This window comes from Heloderma suspectum, chromosome 3, assembly GCF_057233095.1.
Source record: "Heloderma suspectum isolate Gila_16-S chromosome 3, 16-S_ref, whole genome shotgun sequence".
Lineage (NCBI taxonomy): Eukaryota > Metazoa > Chordata > Lepidosauria > Squamata > Helodermatidae > Heloderma > Heloderma suspectum.
This window is the reverse complement of record NC_139460.1, coordinates 304,671,791-304,696,756: the sequence shown is the minus strand read 5'-3', so window position 1 is coordinate 304,696,756 and position 24,966 is coordinate 304,671,791. Positions and strand designations below refer to the sequence as shown.

At 44.7% G+C, this 24,966-nt stretch overlaps 1 protein-coding gene across 4 annotated transcripts in view; it reads left to right on the top strand.

The window, feature by feature from the left end:
• Positions 1–1,609: 1,609 nt before the first annotated feature.
• Positions 1,610–24,966, top strand: part of ZBBX (zinc finger B-box domain containing) — a 55,906-nt gene continuing 32,549 nt past the window's right edge. For 2 of the 4 annotated variants that reach the window (XM_084847466.1, XM_084847468.1), the window contains exons 1-7: positions 1,610–1,689; positions 6,241–6,400; positions 12,943–13,065; positions 13,892–14,005; positions 20,660–20,750; positions 21,604–21,652; positions 22,210–22,325. In XM_084847466.1, the coding sequence (XP_084703592.1) occupies positions 12,998–13,065; positions 13,892–14,005; positions 20,660–20,750; positions 21,604–21,652; positions 22,210–22,325 (438 nt within the window). In that variant the 5' untranslated portion in view covers positions 1,610–1,689; positions 6,241–6,400; positions 12,943–12,997. Of the gene's footprint in view, positions 1,690–1,985; positions 2,077–6,240; positions 6,401–12,942; positions 13,066–13,891; positions 14,006–20,659; positions 20,751–21,603; positions 21,653–22,209; positions 22,326–24,966 lie in introns of all 4 variants that reach the window. The other 2 variants (XM_084847467.1, XM_084847465.1) reach the window with 2 other exon arrangements.

The window sequence follows — 24,966 nt, the reverse complement described above, 5'->3', positions numbered from 1 at the left end:
TCAGGTAGACCCTTACATCTGAGTAAATCTAGACAGAACTGGCCTGCTCAATTAAGGGCGCAATCCTACGCGTGTTGAGACAGAAAAAGTCCTGCAACTCCCAGCATGCCCCAGCCAGCCATGGGATGGTGCCCTCAGAAGCAAGCCCCCCAGAACTCAGGTAGACCCTTACATCTGAGTAAATCTAGACAGAACTGGCCTGCTCAATTAAGGGCGCAATCCTACGCGTGTTGAGACAGAAAAAGTCCTGCAACTCCCAGCATGCCCCAGCCAGCCATGGGATGGTGCCCTCAGGAGCAAGCCCCCCTGAACTCAGGTAGACCCTTACATCTGAGTAAATCTAGACAGAACTGGCCTGTGCAATTAAGGGCGCAATCCTACGCGTGTTGAGACAGAAAAAAGTCCTGCCACTCCCAGCATGCCCCAGCCAGCCATGGGATGGTGCCCTCAGGAGCAAGCCCCCCTGAACTCAGGTAGACCCTTACATCTGAGTAAATCTAGACAGAACTGGCCTGTGCAATTAAGGGCGCAATCCTACGCGTGTTGAGACAGAAAAAAGTCCTGCAACTCCCAGCATGCCCCAGCCAGCCATGGGATGGTGCCCTCAGGAGCAAGCCCCCCTGAACTCAGGTAGACCCTTACATCTGAGTAAATCTAGACAGAACTGGCCTGTGCAATTAAGGGCGCAATCCTACGCGTGTTGAGACAGAAAAAAGTCCTGCCACTCCCAGCATGCCCCAGCCAGCCATGGGATGGTGCCCTCAGGAGCAAGCCCCCCTGAACTCAGGTAGACCCTTACATCTGAGTAAATCTAGACAGAACTGGCCTGTGCAATTAAGGGCGCAATCCTACGCGTGTTGAGACGAAAAAAGTCCTGCCACTCCCAGCATGCCCCAGCCAGCCATGGGATGGTGCCCTCAGGAGCAAGCCCCCCTGAACTCAGGTAGACCCTTACATCTGAGTAAATCTAGACAGAACTGGCCTGTGCAATTAAGGGCGCAATCCTACGCGTGTTGAGACGAAAAAAGTCCTGCCACTCCCAGCATGCCCCAGCCAGCCATGGGATGGTGCCCTCAGGAGCAAGCCCCCCTGAACTCAGGTAGACCCTTACATCTGAGTAAATCTAGACAGAACTGGCCTGTGCAATTAAGGGCGCAATCCTACGCGTGTTGAGACGAAAAAAGTCCTGCCACTCCCAGCATGCCCCAGCCAGCCATGCTGGCTGGGGCATGCTGGGAGTGGCAGGACTTTTTTCCGTCTCAACACGCGTAGGATTGCGCCCTGAGTCCCGGACACCCCAACCCGTGAGATTCAACGGGCTGTATCCCGTGTTAGCCCTACTTAGTGCAGACCCACTGCAATGAATGGGAATTAAGTTAGACTGACAGGGGATACGGAAGCCAGAATAAGCACCCTCCTCGGGAGCGCGGCCAACCTTTCTGTCCCTCCTTCCCTCTCTCCCTCCTTCTTTCTCTCCTCACCTCCCCCCCCCTCCCGCTCCTAGCATGGAACCTTCCTACACCGGCACCACCCCTCTCCGCTTGACCCGGTGGAAGGCGCCGCGGCGGCCCGTTGCCATGGGGACGGCGAGGCCGGCCCTGCCGCGGCTGTCCCGCGCCGGACGGGAGGGCTCGAGGGGCGGAAGGCGCTGCGGCCGGCTGGGCGGGCGGCTGTCCTTTCTTCCTCCAGGTTCTCGCTCTGTGTCGTGTCGGCAGGCGGGCGGGGGAGCCAGGCCTCGAGGAGCGGGTGCTGGGCTCGGGAGGGGAGGGGAGGGGAGGGGAGGGCGGCGGCCAGAAAGGGGTCAAGTTAATGGGGTCGCCGTGAAAGGATGTCGGGAAGATGGACGCAAGGCAGTGCAGGTCGCCACCTCCACCCCCCCCCCGTTTTTTTTTTGGCTGGCTCTGCTGCCCCGTGCCTTGAACAGCAGCCCGACCCCCAGAAATTTCATTATTACATTGACATCCCGTCTTCCTTCCTCTTGCCAGGAACTCGAGGTGGCTCCTCTTCATGTTATCCTCACAACAACCCTGTGAGGTGGGTTGGGCTGAGAGTGTGTGACTGGCCCAAAGTCACCCGGTGAGCTTGATGGCGGAGTGGGGGCTAGAACCTGGATCTCCTGAGCCCCAGGGCGTCATCTCTCGGAGCTTTTTTTTCCTCCTGCGATTGAGATTGCTCCTTCGAGCTCTTCACATGACCCTCCTGCACTAAATGTTCTTTGCTCCGTTTTTAAATAGATCGCAGATAACGAGCTGTCAGATTACCCCGTTGTGTTGCGCTTCAGTTTCCTCGGTGAGAAGCGTGGGAAGTGAAACTTTCTCACTTCCTTGCATCTCCAGGCCAGAAAAAGTTTTCCCCTGTTGAATTTCTGCCTGTCATGCAGCTGTAAAAATACAAGATGGGAAGCAAGATGGGGATTAGGTTTGTGCATGGATGAAAAAGTAACCTTAATAGTGGCTCAGGTAGATATTTGTCCAGCACTCTAACCACTATACCACAGTGACTCTCACATCGGATATTGAGAAGGTGAAGCTTCCCAAATAACAGTGGGCAAAGCTTTGCTTCTGACTCTTCGTGACTTCATGGACCAGCCCACGTCAGAGCTTCCTGTCGGCCGTCGCTACCCTCAGCTCTCCTACGGTCGTGTGGGCAAAGCTTTACCTGCTTTATTTCTGTAATTTCTCTTCTATTATTGGCACAGGCCCAGTGTTTAGTTTTTGTTTTAAAGATGGCAACACTAAGGGCAGTATATTGTTTGTATGGCTGGGTGTTACTGGGTTGCTACTTGACTCACTCCAAATTTGGTCCTATGTATGTAATGGCTGCAAGCTAGGCAGAAATCCAGTGGGTGAAACTTTCTCACTTCCTTGCATCTCCAGGCCAGAAAAAGTTTTCCCTGTGCAATTTCTGCCTGTCATGCAGCTATAAAAATACAAGATGGGAAGCAAGATGGGGATTAGGTTTGTGCATGGATGAAAAAGTAACCTTAATAGTGGTTCAGGTAGATATTTGCTGTGCGGATAAAAGCAGGGGATGGGGTTAGGGTTGCAAACAGCAAAGCAAACATAGGCAGGTGGCTTAGATCTGGTCCAGCTATTTGTCCATCTAGCCCAAGATTGTCTACTCTGGCAGCAGCTCTTCATGATCATCTCAGGCAGAAGTCTTTTCCAAACCCTGCTATCTGATCCTTTTCACCGGAGATACCAGAAATTGACCCTGGGATCTTATGTATGCAATACATGTGCTTAGCCACTGAAGTATGATCTCCCTTCATTTGCATATATATAAAAATGATAGCTCGGCCTGTCCTGAATGCTTAACATGGGTACAATACACTGTATGAAGCGTTGTGATCCTCTTCATATACAGAGCATCTGGATAAAAGAATGTAGGGATGTATGAAAGTTCCGCCATGGATCTCGGGGAGGCCGAATGCCAGCGCATTTGGCCCCCCGAAGTCGGTGGCGGAACGGCCCGCCCCCCTGCCCCCCCCGGGATGGGACTTACCTTGGGCGGATCTTCCTGGTGGCGGTGGCTCCGGCGGCGGCTCTGGTGGCGGTGCGGCGGCGGCGGCTGCAGCGGCCGGTCTTCCAACTGGCTACCGCTGCTGCCATTTCCAGGTTAAAAAAACCAACAACAACAAAAAAACGTGATAGGCTACGTAAAGATTTACGTAGCCTATCACGGCTAGATTTAAAAAAAACACCACTCTGTTTTTTTAGCGGACATCCGGCCGCTGGCTAGCAGGGACGCAAATGGCGGCGGCTGTAGCCGCCGCCATTTGCGTCCCTGCAGTCAGCCGTGATAGGCTACGTAAATGTTTACATAGCCTATCACGGCTGACTTAAAAAAACCAGCAACAACGCGCGTACGCAAATGGTGGCGGCCATGGCTGCCGCCATTTGCGTTCCTTATTTTGGCACATCTTAGTCTACGTAAACATTTACATAGACTAAGATGGCAAAAATAAGGGGAATGCAAATAGCGTAGATGCTACGCTATTTGCGTTCCCCTTATTTTTGCCGTCTTAGTCTACGTAAATGTTTACGTAGACTAAGACGTGCCAAAATAAGGAACGCAAATGGCGGCGGCCATGGCCGCCGCCATTTGCGTACGCGCGTTTTTGTTTTTTTTAAGTCAGCCATGACTTTTACGTAGCCTATCACGGCTGACTGCAAGTACGCAAATGGCGGCGGCTACAGCCGCCGCCATTTGCGTCCCTGCTAGCCAGCGGCCGGCTGTCCGGCTGCTGGCGGAGCCAGCCGGCGGCTCTGCAGAATCGCTGCGGAGCACAGCCGGCCAGCCAGGATTCCGGGGGGGGGGGGGAGGAACGGAGCGCCTCCCCCCCCGGCGAGGATTCCAGGGAGAGGGACGGAACGCCTCCCCCCCCACCATCAGCATAATCACCAAAAGGTAAGTAATTTTTGTACATCTCTAAAAGAATGCCTAGTAAGAGAATGCGCCACCTTTGTAGAATGAGCCCAATTTTCACTATTAAACCCTTCTACTCTAGACAGTGACTTTCCTACCATGAGCAATTCTGGCTCCTCATGACCCGCTTCCTCCATTGGTCTTCTGGGGCTGCAGTTCTGTGTGTCCTTCCTTGAGAGAAAGCACAGTTGAATTTAGCTCAGTGCATAGTCATTGGCTATGGGGGAAGGAGCGTTAAAATGGCAGACAGTTCAGTGTAAGCGGGTGTAAAGTGATGTACATTGGAGCACAAAATCCTAACTTCTGGCTGCTGTGCAGAAGGTGAAAATTCCATGTGGGGGATCACTAGGAAAGGGATAAAAAATAAAACTGCCAATATCATAATATCTTTATACAAATCTATGGTGTGACCACACTTGGAATACTGTGTACATTTCTGCTCACCACACCTCAAAAGGAATATTGTGGAGCTGGAAGAGATGCAGAAAAGAGCAACCAGAATGATCAAGGGGCTGGAGCAACTCCCCTCTGAGGAAAGGTGACAATGTTTGGGGCTTTTTAGCTTAGAGAAAAGGTGAGTAAGAGGGAACATGATAGAGGTGTAGAAAATTATGCATGGTGTGGAGAAAGTGGATAGGGATATGTTTCCCCCCCTCTCCCATAATACTAGAACCTGGGGTCATCCAATGAGCTGACAGCTGAGAGATTCGGGACAAAGAAAGTACTACTTCACACAGTGATAGGGCATTTCTACACCAGCCTAAAATCCTGCATTTAAAACAGGGCTTTCTGCTTCTGTTTTAAATGCAGGATCACAACTGACTCCCTTTACACACGCTCCCCTTCCCCCCACCTCCCTTCTCCCGGTATCTGAGCCTTCCATTATCTTCCATTGATCTTGCTCCTCTTCTTGCTGCCTTAACTCTTTTCACGGAGGAAACAAACAGAACACAATGGCGTAATGTGATAGCTCATTATCTGCGATCTATTTAAAAACGGAACAAAGGTCATTTAGTGCAGGAGGGTCATGGCAGGGTCTCAGGGTCATGTAAAGAGCCTGCAAACTTCCGTGAAGGAGCAATCTTAATCACAGGATAAAAGCTCCATGTGATGTAGCCCATAGTCAAAACTATGAAATTTGCTACCTCAAGATGGAGTGATGGATGCCAAGTTGGATGGCTTTAAAAGGGGATTAGACAAATGTATGGAGGATAGGGCTATCAGTGATTACTAGTCATGCTGGATATATATTATTTCCAGTATTGAAGGCAGTATGCCTCTCAATGCCAGTTGCTGGGGAAAACTGGAAGACCCACTAAAGCTCTGGTATGTTTCAGTCTAAGGGATGCCTATCCATATTACTTAGAGGATAGTACAATTATTTTCATCCTGAATACAAATTAAGAAGAACTCCCTTTTGGCTCATCTGTAATTTTATTTCTCTTCTTATTATGTATTAACTGCTTATATTCACGTTTATCAGTTCTGATGTACTAATTTATGTTGGTCTGTGGCTACAATAAAGTATCATCAGTTGCTGGGGAACATGAGTGGGAGGGTGCCGCACGTTTCTATTCTGCTTGTGGGCTTGCCATTGATAGCTGGTTGCCTACTGTGGGAACATGGACTAGATAGGTGTTTGGCCTGATCAACCAGGACTCCCCTTGTGTTTCCTGGTCACAGGATGAACGTATAAAATTCTGTTTTATTGAGTCAGACCACTGGATGATCCAGCCTTGTACTGGCTAACCTGCTTGGCAGTGGCTCTCCGAGGGGTTTCTCAGCCTTTTTACCTCTGATTCATTTTGGCAGGAGGTATTGGGAACCGAACTTGGAAATCTGTGCATGAAAGGCTTGTGTTCTACCACAGAGCTATGGCCCTTCCCTAGATGCTACCACCTGCTACTGCGGTGTTTAAAATTGTCACGTGATGGGAAGGGCTCATTGACACTTGTCTGCAAGAAAAGCATAGGTATGTGAGGCTTTTGGTTTTTGCATAAAGCATTGCCATGTGGACTTACGATTGTACTATAGGCCTTCAGCCTTCCTATCCTGTACTGTCTTATCTTGTATTTTTGCACCATCCTAGCCAACACTGCTGGATCTAAGGTTGCCACTGTGTTTTTTTTTTTTAAGGAATCCCAGTCTTGTGCCTCTAGCAGAAACGTGATCTACAGACATTAGCAGATGATAATTATTATCCCCATTTCAACTGTTGATGATTTCTTTATTTTGCTGGACGAGCTGTTGTAAAGTTGCAGGAGCAAATCGGGTTGTTTCAGTTGGCAACTCTATATATGTCCTAGGAATGCTGGAGAAATCTGCTGTGGACCCAGATGAGTCTGGATTCCACAATGGACTGCCCCCCCCCCCCATCTGGCACGTCCTCCATAGTTTGTGGGGCAGATCTCTGGCTGTCTAAAAGGCATGATAGGCTAATGGCAGCTGCCATTAATTGTGGGAAAATTACGGTCGTAAATTGCATAGTAAATTGCATTTGCGGCTGTAATTTCTACAGAAATTGCTGCATATAAGGCCGCGATTCACATAGAAAGAAGTACTTTATGGCCACAAATGCTGTAAACCATGCAATTTACGGCTGTAATTTTCCCACGATAGGTTAATGGTGGTCGTCATTAGCCTGTCGCACATTTAGACAGCCAGAGAGCCGCCCCACAAACTATGGCAGATGTGCCAGGGCTCTGGGGAAATCTGCAGGCCCTAAGCAGCCTGGATTTCCCTACTGCAGACCCCACCCCCCCAGACCGGACATTGGAGGGTTGCTCATCCCTAGTATGTTCCAGCATCTCAACCAAATTGTTTTTATCTGCTACTACCCATTGCTTCGAGCTTCTCTCTCAGTTGCAGTGTGTTATCAGAATACCAGTGCAGTTTCTGAGGGTTTTTTTTTTAAAAAAAAAAACATTACGTGATGGCCAACTTTCTGTGGATGGATCCTCCCTGCTCAAGCTGTTTGGGAGCCTGAGTCTCTCACTGACCATGATATTATTCATGGTCTTTCCCCACCCCTACCGGACCTCAGGCTGAAGAACTTGGGAGATGTCCCTTGTGAATGGGGTAGTTGTCTCAGAGTTGATTGGGGAACAACAATTCCTAAGTCACAGTGAGTACTTGAGAGACTTGTATGCTGCTTCCAGTCTGGTATAGATGGAGGAGGAGTCTGGAAGAGAATAGATCAGAACAAGGACATAGTTTGCAGTCCAGATGTGGGCTTTCAGTTGATCATCAATGCACTATTACATTGTTATACTAACAAATGGCTGAATCTTGTAAAATATGTGCTGCCTGAACATGCTCCGGATCTTGTTCTTTCCCCAGTTCTTTGTGAAAGATCCCTTTCTGTTTGCCTTTAAATGTGCCTTGAAAATGTTTTTATTCCAGAAGCCTTCTTATGATTCATTTTCTGCAAATGTTGACTTGTTTACTTGTGGCTTAAATTGATTATATTTATTGTTTTTATAATGTTAATTGTTAGCCACCTTGTGTAAAACATATTTTAAAAGGCGGGATCTACATATGTAAATAAATGTGCATTCAAGACTTTTGGTTTTGCAAATATTCTAGAGTGTTTTTTTTTAATGTCTTGCTTTTCTTATATTATTCAAGGTGGCTTACAACCAAACTCAATAAAAGCAGCAAACGATTATACAGTAGAATCAAAATTACACATCAGCAAAGACAGAGAAATCAAATCAGAAATGATAAGGCTGGTGCTACCACTGAAAAGGCCCTGTACCTAGTTGACACCTGCCAAATGAAGCAGGCCCTTAGGCAATGACAGAAATGTATGAAACATCTTGATACCATCACCTTTTATTGTATGATACATCCATAATTATTCTGGTTACTATATATATTCTTTAACATAGCTGGTTTCATGGATCACTGCCTTGTTGTGGCGAAGGGGCTTGCGTAACTCAATGAAGCCATAAGCTATGCCGTGAAGGGCCACCCAAGACGGACAGGTCATGGCAGAGAGTTCTGACAAAATGTGGTCCACTGGAGAAGGAAATGGCAACCCACTCCAGTATTCTTGCCAAGAAAACCCCATGGAATGTATCACAAGGCTAAAAGAGATGACGCCGGAAGATGAGCCCCTCAGGTCGGAAGGTGTCCAATATGCTACTGGGGAAGAGCAGAGGGTATTTCCAAGTAGCGCCAGAAAGAGTGAAGCGGCTGGGCCAAAGCCGAAAGGACACTCAGCTGTGGATGTGTCTGGTGGTGAAAAGAAAATCCGATGCTGTAAAGAACAATATTGTTTAGGAACCTGGAATGTCAGATCAATGAATCAAGGTAAGCTGGAGGTGGTCAAACATGAGATGGCAAGATTGAACATCGACATCTTGGGAATCAGCAAACTAAAATGGACAGGCATGGGCGAATTTAATTCAGGTGACTATCATATCTACTATTGTGGGCAAGAATCCCTTAGAAGAAATGGAGTAGCACTCATAGTCAACAAAAGGGTGGGAAAAGCAGTACTGGGGTACAATCTTAAAAATGATAGAATGATCTCAGTACGAATCCAAGGCAAACCATTCAACATCACAGTAATTCAAGTCTATGCCCCAACCACTGAGGCCGAAGAAGCTGAGGTTGATCGGTTCTATGAAGACCTACAACACCTTCTAGAACTAACACCAAAAAAAGATGTCCTCTTCATCATAGGGGATTGGAATGCTAAAGTAGGAAGTCAAGAAATCACCGGGATAACAGGCAGGCATGGCCTTGGTGTACAAAATGAAGCAGGACAAAATCTAATAGAGTTTTGCCAAGAGAACATGCTGATCATAGCAAACACTCTTTTCCAACAGCACAAGAGGCGAATCTACACATGGACATCACCAGATGGTCAATATCGAAATCAGATTGATTATGTCCTTTGCAGCCAAAGATGGAGAAGCTCCATACAGTCAGTCAAAACAAGACCTGGAGCTGACTGTGGCTCAGATCATGAGCTGCTTCTTGCAAAATTTCGGCTTAAATTGAAGAACGTCGGGAAAACCACTAAACCGTTCAGGTATGACCTAAATCATATCCCTTATGAATATACAGTGGAGGTGAGGAATAGATTTCAGGGATTAGACCTGATAGACAGAGTGCCTGAGGAACTATGGACGGAGGTCCGTAACATTGTTCAGGAGGCAGCAACGAAATCCGTCCCAAAGAAAAAGAAATGCAAGAAAGCCAAGTGGCTGTCTGATGAGGCTTTACAAGTAGCTCACGAAAGAAGGGAAGCGAAAAGCAAGGGAGAAAGGGGAAGATATACCCAACTGAATGCAGAGTTCCAGAGAACAGCAAGGCGAGACAAGAAGGCCTTCTTAAATGACCAATGCAAAGAAATCGAGGAAAACAACAGAATGGGAAAGACTAGAGATCTCTTCAAGAAAATTGGAGATCTCAAGGGAATGTTTTGTGCAAAGACGGGCATGATCAAGGACAAAGAAGGCAGGGACCTAACAGAAGCAGATGAGATTAAGAAGAGGTGGCAAGAATACACAGAAGAACTATACAGGAAAGATCTAAATGTCCCTGATAGCCATGATAGTGCGGTCACTGAACTTGAGCCGGACATCCTAGAGAGTGAAGTCAAGTGGGCCTTAGGAAGTATTAGTAACAACAAAGCTAGCGGAGATGACAGTATTCCAGCCGAGCTATTTAAAATCCTAAAAGATGATGCTGTTAAAGTGCTGCATTCAATATGCCAACAAATCTGGAACACTCAACAGTGGCCACAAGACTGGAAAAGGTCAGTTTACATTCCAATTCCAAAGAAGGGCAACGCCAAAGAGTGTTCAAACTACCGCGCAATTGCGCTCATTTCACATGCCAGCAAGGTGATGCTCAAAATCCTACAAGCTAGGCTTCAGCAGTATGCGAACCGAGAACTACCGGAAGTACAAGCTGGGTTTAGAAGAGGCAGAGGAACTAGAGATCAAATCGCCAACATTCGCTGCATCATGGAGAAAGCAAGAGAATTCCAGAAAAACGTCTATTTCTGCTTCATTGACTACGCTAAAGCCTTTGATTGTGTGGATCACAACAAACTGTGGCAAATTCTTAAAGTGATGGGGGTACCAGACCACCTTACCTGTCTCCTGAGAAACCTGTACGAGGGTCAAGAAGCAACAGTCAGAACCAGACATGGAACAACCGATTGGTTCAAAATTGGGAAAGGAGTACGACAAGGCTGCATATTGTCACCCTGCTTATTTAACTTATATGCAGAGTACATCATGAGAAATGCTGGGTTGGATGAATCAGAGGTCGGAATTAAGATTGCTGGGAGAATTATCAACAACCTCCGATATGCAGACGATACCACCCTAATGGCAGAAAGCGAAGAGGATCTAAAGAGCCTCTTGTTGAGGGTGAAAGAGGAGAGTGCAAAAGCTGGTTTGAAACTCAACATTAAAAAAACTAAGATCATGGCATCTGGCCCCATCACTTCCTGGCATATAGAAGGGGAAGAAATGGAAGCAGTGACAGATTTTACTTTCTTGGGTTCCAAGATCACCGCAGACGGTGACTGTAGCCATGAAATTAAAAGACGCTTGCTCCTGGGGAGGAAAGCTATGGCCAACCTAGACAGCATAGTAAGAAGCAGAGACATCACCTTGCCGACAAAGGTCCATCTAATCAAAGCTATGGTTTTCCCAGTAGTAATGTATGGCTGTGAGAGCTGGACTATACGGAAGGCTGAGCGCCGAAGAATTGATGCTTTCGAACTGTGGTTCTGGAGAAGACTCTTACGAGTGCCCTGGACTGCAAGGAGGTCAAATCAGTCCATCCTAAAGGAAGTCAACCCTGAGTGCTCATTGGAAGGACAGATAATGAAGCTGAAGCTCCAATATTTTGGCCACCTAATGCGAAGAGAAAACTCCCTGGAAAAGACCCTGATGCTGGGAAAGACTGAAGGCAAAAGGAGAAGGGGACGGCAGAGGATGAGATGGCTAGATAGCATCACGGATGCAATGAATATGAACTTGAGCACGCTCCGGGAGAGAGCGCAGGACAGTAAGGCCTGGCGTGCTATGGTCCATGGGGTCACGAAGAGTCGGACACGACTGAACGACTGAACAACAACAAAAACATAGCTGGTTAAATTAGTTTTACAACTTTTTTTAGGGCATAATACTATGGGGTGCACCCTGGGTGCTTGTAAAAAATTTTGTGAACCGCCCAGAGAGCTTCGGCTATTGGGCGGTATAGAAATAAATAAATAAATAAATAAATAAATAAATAAAACCTCCAAACATGGAGGCCTATGAATATCCCATGCAGAGCAGAAGGTGCAGTTCCTCCCGGTTACTGGAGGCTTTGGGGAAGGGGAGGAAAAGAGGCTGGGGTGGCCTTAGGATTTCTCATATAGCTGCCGCCCTATTCTCCTGGTCTCCTCCCTGGTCTCCTCCCTTCCCTGCCTTGGGGAACACCCCCTTTTCACCATCTCCATGCTCCGTTTTCTGAGCGCAGAGGTAGCTGGCGCAGTTCCCTCCACTAAGAGAGGGAGGAAGAAGGGTTGGGGAGTGCAGTATCCTGGCTCTGAGGCTGGAGCCCCATTTTGAACCTCGTAGCCAGGAAACTGAACAATTCTGTGTACCCCAGACGCTGTGTAGGGGGGATAGGATTGCTCTCTTATTTGTTTTAAGTATTACCTTGGTATTGTACAGTTGGGTAGACTGTTTCTACCTTCCTTGAGTGTGATTTATAGCATAGTTGATGCTTTATCAACCCCCCCAAATTCTAGAAGAGTAAACATATTAGGTCTGATGCAACAAAAAATAAAACCAGAATCATTCAACATCTTAAAGACAAACAGCTTGTACATTATAAAAATGTCTATTGGGTTAGCACGTATACAATTACAGAAGCAAACACATTTATTGGGATATGAACTTTCATAAGCCAGATACTAACATCAAGCTTAATTGGGCTTCCTCCTGAGTAAACATGTATTTAATTAGACTACATGGCTGTGATTCCGTGCACAGTTGATTGGGAGAAGACCCAGTGAATACAGTGGGATTTATATCCAAATAAATATACTTAAGATCAGGCTGCACCTTATTTGCTATAGAGCGCTGTATTGTATGGTTTTCGTAAATGACTCCTCAGTGTCTCACCTTCTCTTTAATTTTTTAAAATAAAATTAAAATATATACAAACAAAACAGAAATGTACAAAGTAAGAAAACACACACACATGAGCACCCTGTTAATTTTATAAGCATACCAATACATATATTCCGCCAATTTCTTATTTAAACAAATAAAGAAGAATTCCACAAATAACGGTATTCCAATAGATTGACAAGACAACATCTATTTCAAATTGTTGAAAAAAGAGAGGCATAGGCATCCATGGCATGACAGTCCCTTCTCTTCTCCCTTCTCTCCCCGCCCCTGCCACGCTTTCCTATTTTAATATAGTTGGAATTGGTAATAATCAGGTATGATACTTCCTTAATTTACATCTTTTTTTCTCCCTAACCAGGTTTCAAGCCTTTATGATTTGAAAGATCGCTGTAACATTTTCTGAATTGGCAATCATGAACGTCAGTGACTTTGTGGTACTCCCTGGCTCAAAAACTGGAGTGTCTGTAAAACTGAAAGCAAAGTAAGTTCATTTCCCCCTAATTGCCTCTGAAGTGCTTTGATAATCTGTTGGCTTTTTATATGCATCATTAAATGCAAGCTATTTATTACTACTAAGGCTGCAATCCTAAAATCACTTGCTTGAAGTTAGTTCTGTTGAAACAAATGGGACTTGCCTCCAAGTAAATGTGTTTAGAACTGCAGTGCCACTAACATCTGTGTTGATGCTTTCTAATGTCTCTTTTCTGTTTCTTTCTTATGCTGATAGTCTGATCCTAAGAAATTGCTTTTGCTATAACAGGAGTAGGCAATCCTTTTGGGCCCATGGGCACATCTGACATTTTGGAAAAAATGTCCAGGCACTGCCCCAAATTGCTGTGGGGGTAAAATCTTAGAACTGCCTCCCCCCCCCCCCCGGATTCTCACTTTTCTTCCACCCCTCGGAGCTGTTTTTTTGCAGGGGACTTTTGTCCCCACCTCTATTAAAGCCAATGGAGCAATAATAGAGGTGTCGGAAAGGGTGCCCTGCTGAAAAATGGCTGGAGAGGCAGGGAAGCCCACCCTCCCCAGTGCCCCATGTGGCCTTGCAAGCACACTGGAGGGTCTTGGTGGGTGTTACTGCACCTGTGGGCACCATGTTGCCAAACCCCTCAGCGATAATGATACTATTAAAATATCATCTCCATTTTGTTGCTGCCATACTGCAGTTGTATACTCCAGTCCCAAAACATCAAAATATAAACTTGCCTATTTCTGTACAATCCTGATCGGGTAGTACAAGTGCTTTACATGGAGGAAGGAAAATACAATGTAGTGCCAAATTTCATTTTCAAAATTAATGTCTTCAGAAGCGTACGAGAGCTGCAGTTGGAGAAGGTTCAGCTGGAACTTGAAAATAAGGAGATGGAGAAGAAACTGCTGCAACTGCAATCAAACATGAGCAGAGAAAAGCAAGAGAGAGAGTAGGTGTAATTGTATTAACTGAAACGAAGAGTGAGCCTACTTAATTAAAAAAATATATATTTGGGGAAATGTTTGTAGATAAACCATCCATAGAGGGTAGAGTTGTGTTTCCTCAGAATTCTTTCACTGTTTATTATTTAAGTTTGTACTCCCATCTTCCAGCATTTGACATCCAAAGTGGCTAAGAATACTGTGCAATGATATACATAGAAAAGCATCCTCACAGAATGCTTATCAAATTTGCAGATGACACAAAATTGGGTGGGATAGCTAATACCCTCGAAGACAGAAACAAAGTTCAAAATGATCTTGATAGGCTGGAGCGCTGGGCAGAAAGCAACAGAATGGAATTTAATAGGGAGAAATGCCAAATTCTGCACCTAGGAAAAAGAAACCAAATGCACAGTTACAAGATGGGGGATACTTGGCTCAACAATACTACAAACGTGCAGGATCTTGGAATTGTTGTAGATCACAAGCTGAATATGAGCCAACCATGTGATGTGGCTACAAAAAAGGCAAATGCTATTTTGGGCTGCATTAATAGAAGTATAGCTTACAAATCCCATGAAGCACTGGTTCCCCTCTACTCAGCACTGGTTAGGCCTCATCTTGAGAACTGTGTCCAGTTATGGGCACCACACTTTAAGAAGGATGCAGACAAACTGGGGAGGGTTCAGAGGAGGGTGACAAAGATGATCAGGGGACTGGAAACAAAGCCCTGTGAGGAGAGACTGAAAGAACTGGGCATGTTTAGCCTTGAGAAGAGAAGACTGAGGGGAGAGATGATAGTGCTCCTCAAGTACTTGAAAGGTTGTCACAGAGAGGAAGGCCAGGATCTCCTCTCGAACATGTCAGAATGCAGGTCACGGAATAATGGGCTCAAGGTACAGGAAGCCAGATTCCGGCTGAACATCAGGAAAAACTTCCTGACTGTTAGAGCAATATGACAATGGAACCAATTTCCTAGGGAGGTGGTGGGCTCTCCCACACTGGAGGCATTCAAGACGAGGCTGGACAGTGTCAGGGAAGCTTTGACTTGGATTCCTGCATTGAGCAGTGGGCTGGACTCGATGGTCTTGTAGGCCTCTTCCAACCCTGCTGTTCTGTGATCCACATATTAAAATATATAATAATACTTACATTTCAAAAGCAGAGCAAATAAAAACCACTTGTTGAAACAAAACAGATAATTTGAGTTGTGCACAAATGTCTTCTTGAAATTCTCCACCCTATTTGTGGGCAGAGAAATGGGGTGGGGGGGATTTATTGAATTTCTCCAGGGGAGGGAGAAATTCTCCAACAGTTTCTCACAGATACAGCTAGGGATGTACGAAAGTCACTTACCTTTTCGCAGGGGTGATTTGCGGTGGGGGGGAGGCGCTTCGCTTCTCCCCCCGAAGAGTGGGGGGGAGGCGCCCTGCCTCGCCCGGCCGAAATTCAGGCCGGGGAGAAGCGCCCCGTCTCCCCGGCCGCGAAAGAAAAAGTGAAAAAAACAACAACAAAACCCCATGATAGGCTACGTAACGATTAACGTAGCCTATCACGACTAGATTTCCAAAGTCAGCCGTGATAGGCTATGTTAATCGTCACGTAGCCTATCACGGGTGACTTTGGGAAAAAAAAAAAAGTGCGTACGCGCTTTTTTTTTTCTTCCTCCAAAGTCACTCGTGATAGGCTACGTGACGATTTACGTAGCCTATCACGGCTGACTTTGGAAATCTAGCCGTGATAGGCTACGTAAATCGTCACGTAGCCTATCACGGGTGTGGGGTTTTTTTTTTACTTTTTTATTTTGTAATGGCGGCGGTGGCAGCCGGTCGGCAGACCGGCTGCCGCCCCCTCCCCTGCCGAACTGCCGCCGAACTGCCGCCGGGACCCGACGCCGGGAGGGACATTCGGCCATGGTAAGTCCCATCCTGGGGGGGGGAGCGGGGGGCCGGCGGAGAATTTCCCCAACACTTTCGGGGGGCCGAATGCCTCGGCGCTCGGCCTCCCGAAGATTCGTGGAGAAATTCTCCGCCATCCCTAGATACAGCCCGTCTGACACAACCATATATTGCCCTGTTTACCCAAGTCTCCTTTTCCATCCCCTTCATCTGTTCCCCTTTTGTTGAATGTTAGATTGTGAGCCAGGGCACGGACCTGCTTCCTTGTACTGTATAAGTTCTGTGCACACAGATGGGGCTAGATAAATGAAATTATAATACAATATTTTAAAGAAGTCATACAGTTAAGGAACAGAAATAGTGTACATTTCATTCACAAAGTTGTTTTGACATGAGTATAATTGTGTTCATAACAATATTTATGATCACCCACTTTCCCATGGTTTGTTTATATTCCAGTAGGCCATGAATAGATGCCAGTTTTCCATAAATAAGTTCATGGCCATCCACATGAGTTCTACCCATCTGCAGTTGGATAATAGCTGTAAGCTTGCACATTACCGTTACGTGCCAAAAACTTTCATGCTCCACTCTACAACAGATGGTTTCTTACTGTTTTCCCCATTTTTTTAAAAAAATTTTTTACTAGTGGCTGACAGCAGGTTTCCTCCTCGTACTTATGTGCACTCTCCAGGGATGCTGTATATTCAATTGGAAGGTGTCTTAGTGGAAATTTCAATAGCCACTCATATGGCCTAACAGGCAACACTGATTATAAACTGAGAACTGGCTTGCCCATTTGTCTGTGCAAACAGCTGCAGTAGAAGCTTCAAGATATCTCCAGCTACACATACAATTCTGCCCAATGACAGCACATTGCTTTGATAATTACAGTCTTTGTCCTTTTCTTCCATTGGGCTTCTGTTATCAGAATTCAATTTCAAATACCCTCTCACCCACTGAACTTCACTTGCATTCTTGCAGAGCACTTCATTGTTCAGAAAAAGGTGATTATCTTTTAATAGAATCTCAATCCTGTATGAGTTTTAACTGCATATGCATGCATTCACAAAAACACAAGAAAGTTGTAATTGTTCCGTATATGATAGAATCCATTTAGGAAGTCAAAATGTTATGCAGACAAAGCACAACTCTGAATAACTCTTTTCACTTCAATTCTGAGAGCCATTTTATTAACCTCTCTGTATCTGTTTCCCTTTTTCAGTAATGTGAATAATAATGCTAACTTCCTGGGAAGAGCTTTGTAAGGGTGCAGTCATTAGTGTTCTGCTGCACTTAAAAAGATATGTAGTTCGATTTAAGCGTTAAGTGTTGCTAATTGCCTTGGATCATAGCCATTAATTTCTGCATCCTTTTCTCAGAACATTTAAAGCTGGATTCTAGATTTGAGAAACTGGGTGGTTAGGGCCTCTCTTTTAAAAACATGATGGCTCTTCAGTTTCTAGTTTATAATAATTTGTTCTGCTGTTTGCCTCCAGAGGAGCAAAATGGTACTGGAACTGGAAGCAATTATATTTGCCTAGAATGGGGTTTTCCTCTACACGTTGACAGTGCCCTGAAAGTTGGAAAATGATGGATTCTATAACCTGCCGCAAACTTTGACAGCTTGTCTAACAAACTGCAGGCCCCATCTGAGGGGCTAACAGGGAAGCTCTCCTCCCTAACCACTTGCATTTTTATTCCAGGAAAGGAAAGGAAAGGTTCCTCCTGTGCAAGCACTGGGTCATTACTGACCCCTAGAGACAGGGAGTCTAATCTGAGCTCCTTTAATATGTTATGTACCCTGCAGCTGTGTCAGCTAGTCTTTGGTTCCACTACAACAGCACTATATAAGAGCTCTCTTCACATGTTAACTGTGCATACATGGAACACATAGATGATGGGTTATGGCAATCTGTGTCCCCTACACATGGGAGCATAGGAAGCTGCTTTCTACTAATCCATCTAGCCCAGTATTGTCAACAGTGACTGACAACAGCTTTCCAAGGATTCAGGCAGGAATTTTTCCAGCCCTGCCTGGAGATGCTGGGGATTGAAACTGGGACCTTCTGCATGCCAAGCAGGGGCTCTACCACTTAGCCACAACCCTTAAAAGGCAAGCCTAGAACGTGTGTCCACATGTACAAGTTGTTGTTTATTTGGTCAGTTGCTTCCGACTCTTTGTGACTTCATGGACCAGCCCACGCCAGAGCTTCCTGTCGGCCGTCGCCACCCCCAGCTCCCCCAAGGTCGAGTTCGTCACCTCCAGAATATCATCCATCCATCTTGCCCCTGGTCGGCCCCTCTTCCTTTTGCCTTCCACTTTCCCTAGCATCAGCATCTTCTCCAGGGTGTCCTGTCTTCTCATGATGTGGCCAAAGTACTTCAGTTTTGCCTTTAAGATCCTTCCCTCAAGTGAGCAGTCTGGCTTTATTTCCTGGAGTATGGACTGGTTTGATCTTCTTGCAGTCCAAGGCACTCTCAGAATTTTCCTCCAGCACCGCAGTTCAAAAGCATCTATCTTCCTTCGCTCAGCCTTCCTTATGGTCCAGCTCTCGCAGCCATAGGTTACTACGGGAATACCATTGCTTTAACTATGTGGACCTTTGTTGTCAGTGTGATGTCTCTGCACTTAACTATTTTATCAAGATTTGTCATTGCTGTCCTCCCAAGAAGTAAACGTCTTCTGATTTCCTGGCTGCAGTCAGTGTCTGCAGTAATCTTTGCGCCAAGAAAGACAAAGTCTGTCACTGCCTCCACGTTTTCTCCCCCTTTTTGCCAGTTATCAATCCAGCTGGTTGCCATAATCTTGGTTTTTTTGAGGTTTAACTGCAATTGGCACCCTTCTCTTTCGGGGTTCCTAACTGCGTGTATCCCTGCCTACGTGCGTCCACTTGTATGCATGGATGCACATAGCAAGTAACCCTTTCTGTACCTGGGGAGGGGTGTGTATGTGTGGGTAGCCTGCCAGTGCCTGCCATCCATGCGTTCAGTGTATGTATGGTTAATATATGAAGAGGGCTCTTATCTCTAGTGGAACCAAAGACTTATGGTGTAGTAGTTACAGTCTCAAAAAGCCAGCTCCACTCTGACCTTGTTCCCACAGCCGATGAGCTAGTAACCCTCTGCCTTGACTAAACCACTTTAGATTGCTGGTGAGGCTCACATAATTGAATGCTCCTCCATACAAAAGAAAAGAAACCCATAGAAAACCAAATGTCAGTGAAGGGTTCTAGCCTAGCTGTCTCCCTGATATGCTAGTTTTCTATGTGTAGGATCCCCCCACCTGCCAAAATAATAATACTAATACTAATAATACTAATAACAACAACAACAACATAATAAAATAGGGAACATTCCATCATGTGAGTTTTCACCACAGGTCTGAAGTGGTACAATTGAGAAATAGGTTTACCTCTCTCATGTACCATTTGTAAAAACTGGCCCCTGTCTCCAGAGCTATCTACAGGTTACACATAAGTGTCCATAGTAGTACCCTTATTTTAAAAGAAATGCCGCTTAGAAAGCCGGGAATTTGGAGCCTGGGGTTAGTGGGTGGGGAGAGGACTAAGCAGCTGCCTGCCCCTTCTCCACTCTATATTCCCCCTTCCTTTCTGAAGACATGCCTGGATATATTATGTTGTTAGCGTCTCACTTATTGCTATATACAGGTAGAAATAATAATATAGAGGATTCTATCCAGTGTCGCATTCTGCAATGGGAATTGTCCTTCCTCCCCTCCAGATCTGCTCCCCTCTAGGTCTGGGGGAGATTTGTGGGGGTGTCTGTGGGGGTCTACAGGGAGGAGGGGGAATCTATTCCATCTGGTGTCTGTTCCACCAATGGACATAGCTGGATACAACCCATAGTATTTATATAGTGTAGGAGGGGGCAATATGTGGCCCTCCAGATGCTGTTGGACTACAACTCCCATCAGTCCTAGCCAGCATAGCCAATGGTTAGTGATGATGGGAGTTGCAATCTGACAACATCTGGAAAGCCCCAAGTTGCCCACCGCTGATATAGCACTTTCAAGCGGTCAAAGTGCTTCATATGCATTATCTATTTGTAAGCCTTACAAGGCAAGTCTTTATTTTTCATATTGCAGATAGCGGGACTGAGGCTGAGAGAGAGTGGCCTGTCTAAGGCCACCTAGTAAGTTCATAGCAGAGGTGAGCTTCGAACTAGGGACTTCCTGAGTCATTGCTCAATCTCTTAGCCACTGAACTACATCAGCTCTCCCCTGATACATGTAGCTAGATACATCTAGCTCAGGGATGGGGAATATGTCCCCCCGCCCCCGATGTTGGCCTACTACTCCCATCAGCCCTAACCAGCATAGCCAATGGTGAGGGCTAATAGGAGTTATAGTCCAACAACATCTGGAGGGACACACATTTCCCCTGCCTGAGCTGGCTGGTGCAAGGACATAATGGTGTGAACTGCTGTACTAGCCCTAATAATGAGGCTTAAGGAGCTGGCGACAGGTTCACTTTCTCAGCTTCTTTCCCAAATAGCTGCAGATTGTTGAATGCACTCCCCTTCATACTGTATGGAAGCTTACTGTCAGGTCCTGTGCTCTGCTCTCACTTTTGTTTGATATCCACCCAACAGTTACAAACTCTAGGGCTTATTCGTTGTTCTGCTCTTCTCCTATGTTTAAAAGCTTATTTTTGGTGTTGCCAGCGGGGTGGGGGTAAGGGGAGCAGTAAAATTTCAATCTTTATAAACGTAGGTAAAAATATTTTTTGTAACTTTTTATAGACGAGCAAATGGATATCGCTGGAAGTCAGGTCATTTTGGCCTGGGCACACAGCCCCAACTGTTGTCACAAAACAAAGAAAACGTTGGCAAGGTAAACGGTTATAACTCTGAAAAGCCATTAATTGAAAAGTTTCCTCATGTCTCTTGTGCACCCTTTGAAAAAACAGAGTTGGGTGATGCATGTTTTTTTCCATGGAGAAATTTGCTTCGAGTCAAAAGTGGAGAAACTGCCTAAGAATGACCCAGAATTTGGAGAAGCATGTTGCTTCATTGATATCACAATCCTGGACTCAGAAATAAGCCCCTTTGAATTCAATTGGGCTTATTCCCAGGTAAGTATGCCTAGGATCACAGCCTGAATCTCATGACTGCAGCTCATATTAAAGTTATTTTCACTAACTAGAAAACTTCTGATTATACCCTTATCCCAAAATATTTCATCATCGTTATTATTGCTATTCTGGCAGAGTTTTTCTGCTGTTTAAATTGCATAGGGAATTCTCAAAGTTCTTATGTATGCAATGCTGGCGGTGCAGGAATAAGCCTCTATTTTGCATGCCATGGATGTGCTTGACAACAATTTCTTTCTCCACCCTCCCAGGCTGATTCATATGGTAACATCTGAGGATTTAAACCCCACACCCTTTTTGGCTTAAAAAAATCAGCTTGTATCGAATGTGTATCAGTCTTTCGGTTAAGCAATTTTCTGAACATTGTTTTTCACCCAGATCTGGATTTGCTGGGCCACTGTAATGCTTCAAAACGATCTCATGCATGTTCTGGAAATATGGTTGAGTGCTTGGACAACCATTTCACCATGTGCATGCTTAATTTGGGCTGAGGAGAAACAAAGTTAGTATAGCTAAAAATGAGTCCAAAAATGATCATAAGAATCAGCCGAGAGTTTTGATCAATCTGAATGAATTCTTCCTTTCTTTAACCAGGTTTCTTCAGGCAAAGTCAAACTGAGAGTACTCAAAGAACAAGTTCAAGGTAATGCAAGATTAGTGTTGGAGAACTGTAATCTTCAAGATATAATGAAAACTGGAACTATTTGTTTAAGTTGCACTTTTGAATAGCAGCATGGATTCTGGTTAAAAGCTTTATCTTGGGATGTTGAGAAAAGTTCTTTCCCACTCTGAAAACTAATCAAACAACACAAACTGCCTAACAAATAGTATTAACCCTAAGTAACATGCTGAAAAATCTGTTTATGAAGTAAGGTCCATAAGACATTTTTCAGAGCTTTAAATATCTCAGTCGGTGTAGAAGTCTCATTGTAGTAATAATGAACTATGGTTAAATAACAGAATTGTAAACTGAGATATTGGTCATCTAGGTGGGATGCTTTTCTTTGAACACAAATGAGATCTTGACTTCTTATTCCAGTTTTTTTTTAATGCTCGAACTAGGGCATCAGTGCTGTGCATCCTTATGTGCACCATGATTTATCCTGATGATTCCATTGTAACAACTCTCATTGCTATGTATTAATCCATGCTTCTTGCAGTCTGACTTAAAAAAAAAAAAAAATCTGCTACATTTTGCAGCTCCAGAGCCAGTAAAACAGCCCCTTGCACATAAAGTAGCAAATGATGCAGCCACTGAAAAGCCTAAAGTTAAGGGAAAGGCATGTGGCCAGTGTGAGACAAAGACTGCATTGCTGGTAAGTAGGTAGATTACAGAAAGAATAGTCATATTCTGACTTTGGGCAGAAAGATTTAAGGATGTTTGTGTGGAAAGACAGAAAGAAACTCAACCATGTGTCAGAAGTTTGAGACTGGTTATTCGGCACACTCTGTGAAGTCAAGTAAAGGTTACCATCCTGAAGGATTTTTATGTCTACCAAGGCAAATGACCCTGTACTGGATTTTCTTTAAAATATTTTAGAATATCTAAAGTTGATGATATTGGTGTTGAACAACTGTTGCTATAACTGGCAAAATTGACCAAAATATTAAGAGAGGAACTGTTGCTGAAAGTATTGCTCAGTGTATCATATTGTTCATGAAAATGGCCTGTGAAATCCAAGCTAAAGAATAGCACACGTTGCATTTCAGAGTAGCTCCTGTATAACAAGGACATTGTCTCCTACAAGATAAAGTTGAAAGTATTCCTTACTCATGCTGATTGAGGTTTTGGAAATTGGTGCCATGGAACAGTTGCCCCATCATGAGAACTTCTCAGACAAATAGCATATCTGATAAGCTAGAGTGCTGGTGATTTCAACATGGAGTTACATGGGTGAATGCCTAATACAATCCCACCCCAAACCTCACCATATTATCCATACTCTGTTAGCATCTGTCTGCTGTATTACTTCCTTAATACCAGTGGAGGGGCTGCTGTTACAATAGGCTGTGTACTGTGCCTCCTTCCATCTCTGCCTCTGTTTGGTCCACTTGTTCAGCCTATCGTCAACAGATCAGACAGGGACCATTCGCAAGTGTTGTATCTCTTTTGCTGCTTTTCCACTGCGTTCTTTCAACCCTTTCTATCAAGTAGTTCAAAACCTTCACAGCATCATAAGGCAAAAATGTTCCCAAAGACTCTGAGCCACCTTCCTTGTGTTCTTACTCTTATCGTATGAGCCTTTAAATCTTAGCTCACTGAGTCTTTGGGAAGCCTTTATGCCTAAAAGTTTAAAACCAATGAAAGATGATCAGCTATCCCAGCTATCTTTAATTTCACAATGGAACTTTGTTATCCTTACAAGAGAGTGTCTCCTAGCTTGCCATTGACTCAGCTGTTCTTATGTTGCAGCACTTGGTGTCATCAGTACACATGTACCACATAGCTGGCTGGTTGGGGGTAATGGGGGGGGGGGTTAGTTCTAAATTCCAACATTCATGGGTGACTTTTGTAAATTAAATAACAATCCAAGGACTTTGGAGAGACACTATTGTGTTGTAGTTCAGTTGGTGACCTTTCACCAACTGAAAGGCTGGTGATCCAGCCTTCTGCTGGAAAAGTGCAGACTTCTCCAGCTGCTTATAAAAGAGACATAGTTCCAGAGATGAGAAAAGTAGTAGACAATGGCAGTAATATGTGCCTTTCCCTCTTGATTTATCTGGTCTTAAAAAAAATCTGTAGAATAAGTGACTCACTAGCTGCATTTTCATAGCTCTTTGGCTCTTGATTTCTTATTACTCTTAGGATCTTTCCAGATGGTTTAAAAAGGAACAACCAAAGAAACCTGTTTTTTTTTTCTTTTAGTGCTGTACTTGTTCTACCCTGATTCAGTTGCAAGTATCTTCCCTGTGTAAACTGCACAGCCGAGTACAAAGGCTTCAGAAACATTAAAGAAAAGCCAATGACTATTATTATTTCTATCCAGGAAGTCAAACTGAACCTGAACCCAAAACTGGAATAAACATTTATATTTTTCCTGAACTGGAACAAAACCAGAACCATTATCTGAAAGTCTCTGTTGAATTTGAACTAGAACAGAACCAGAAAAGCACACACACCAGGGTACCACTTCAGAATAAGTGTTCACCCAAACAACACAACATCCGATGTGATACACTCACGGGCTCCACCAGAACCAGAATGAGCCCATAAATCAGAATGAGCACAATTTAACCAATATTTGGAAGGATTCCTATATCATTGGGTTTATACTGGGCCTGGGAAGCATTAGGGATTGAACTGAAGACCTGCTTCCCTTTTGTGATTTTTAGTCCACATACATGTTACAACATGGAGGGAATGAACATACAGCATGTATGTGAAGTGATAGGAACTGTCATTCATCGCAATAGCATAAATGTAGAATTATCAGTTGGCTCTAATCTGCATACTGCACACACACAATAAGACGATGATGCCTTGGAATCACTCCTTAAGTCAAGAGAGAACTTGAAGCAGCTAGAGTCACAGTTTTCTGGTACCTAGTTAAATAGGGTTGATCCATTTCTGGACTAATTTGTGGATGAGCCATGATGTAACAGTTACATTGCAAATAAAGACGCAAATATTTTAAAATGTGGGGAGACTCAGATAATATATAAATGTGAGCTGTGCCAATTAGCTCAGGTTGCCTTGTCAGTCCCTTGTCAACTCAAGCGTTGAGGAGACTTTTTTGAATTTAAAATTCATATTGTCGCCACAAAGATCCAGTGTGTAAGAAGCAATGTTGGAGAATGGTTTGTTAATGTGGCTAAACAGAAATTACAGAGAGGTGTAATACTGAGTACAAAACAACAATGCAAATCAAATGTGCTGGAAATGTGCCTATATCAACTTAAGATCCATCTGTTTAATTCTTTATTCCCCTGGTTTTATTAAATCAGCTGAAATACATA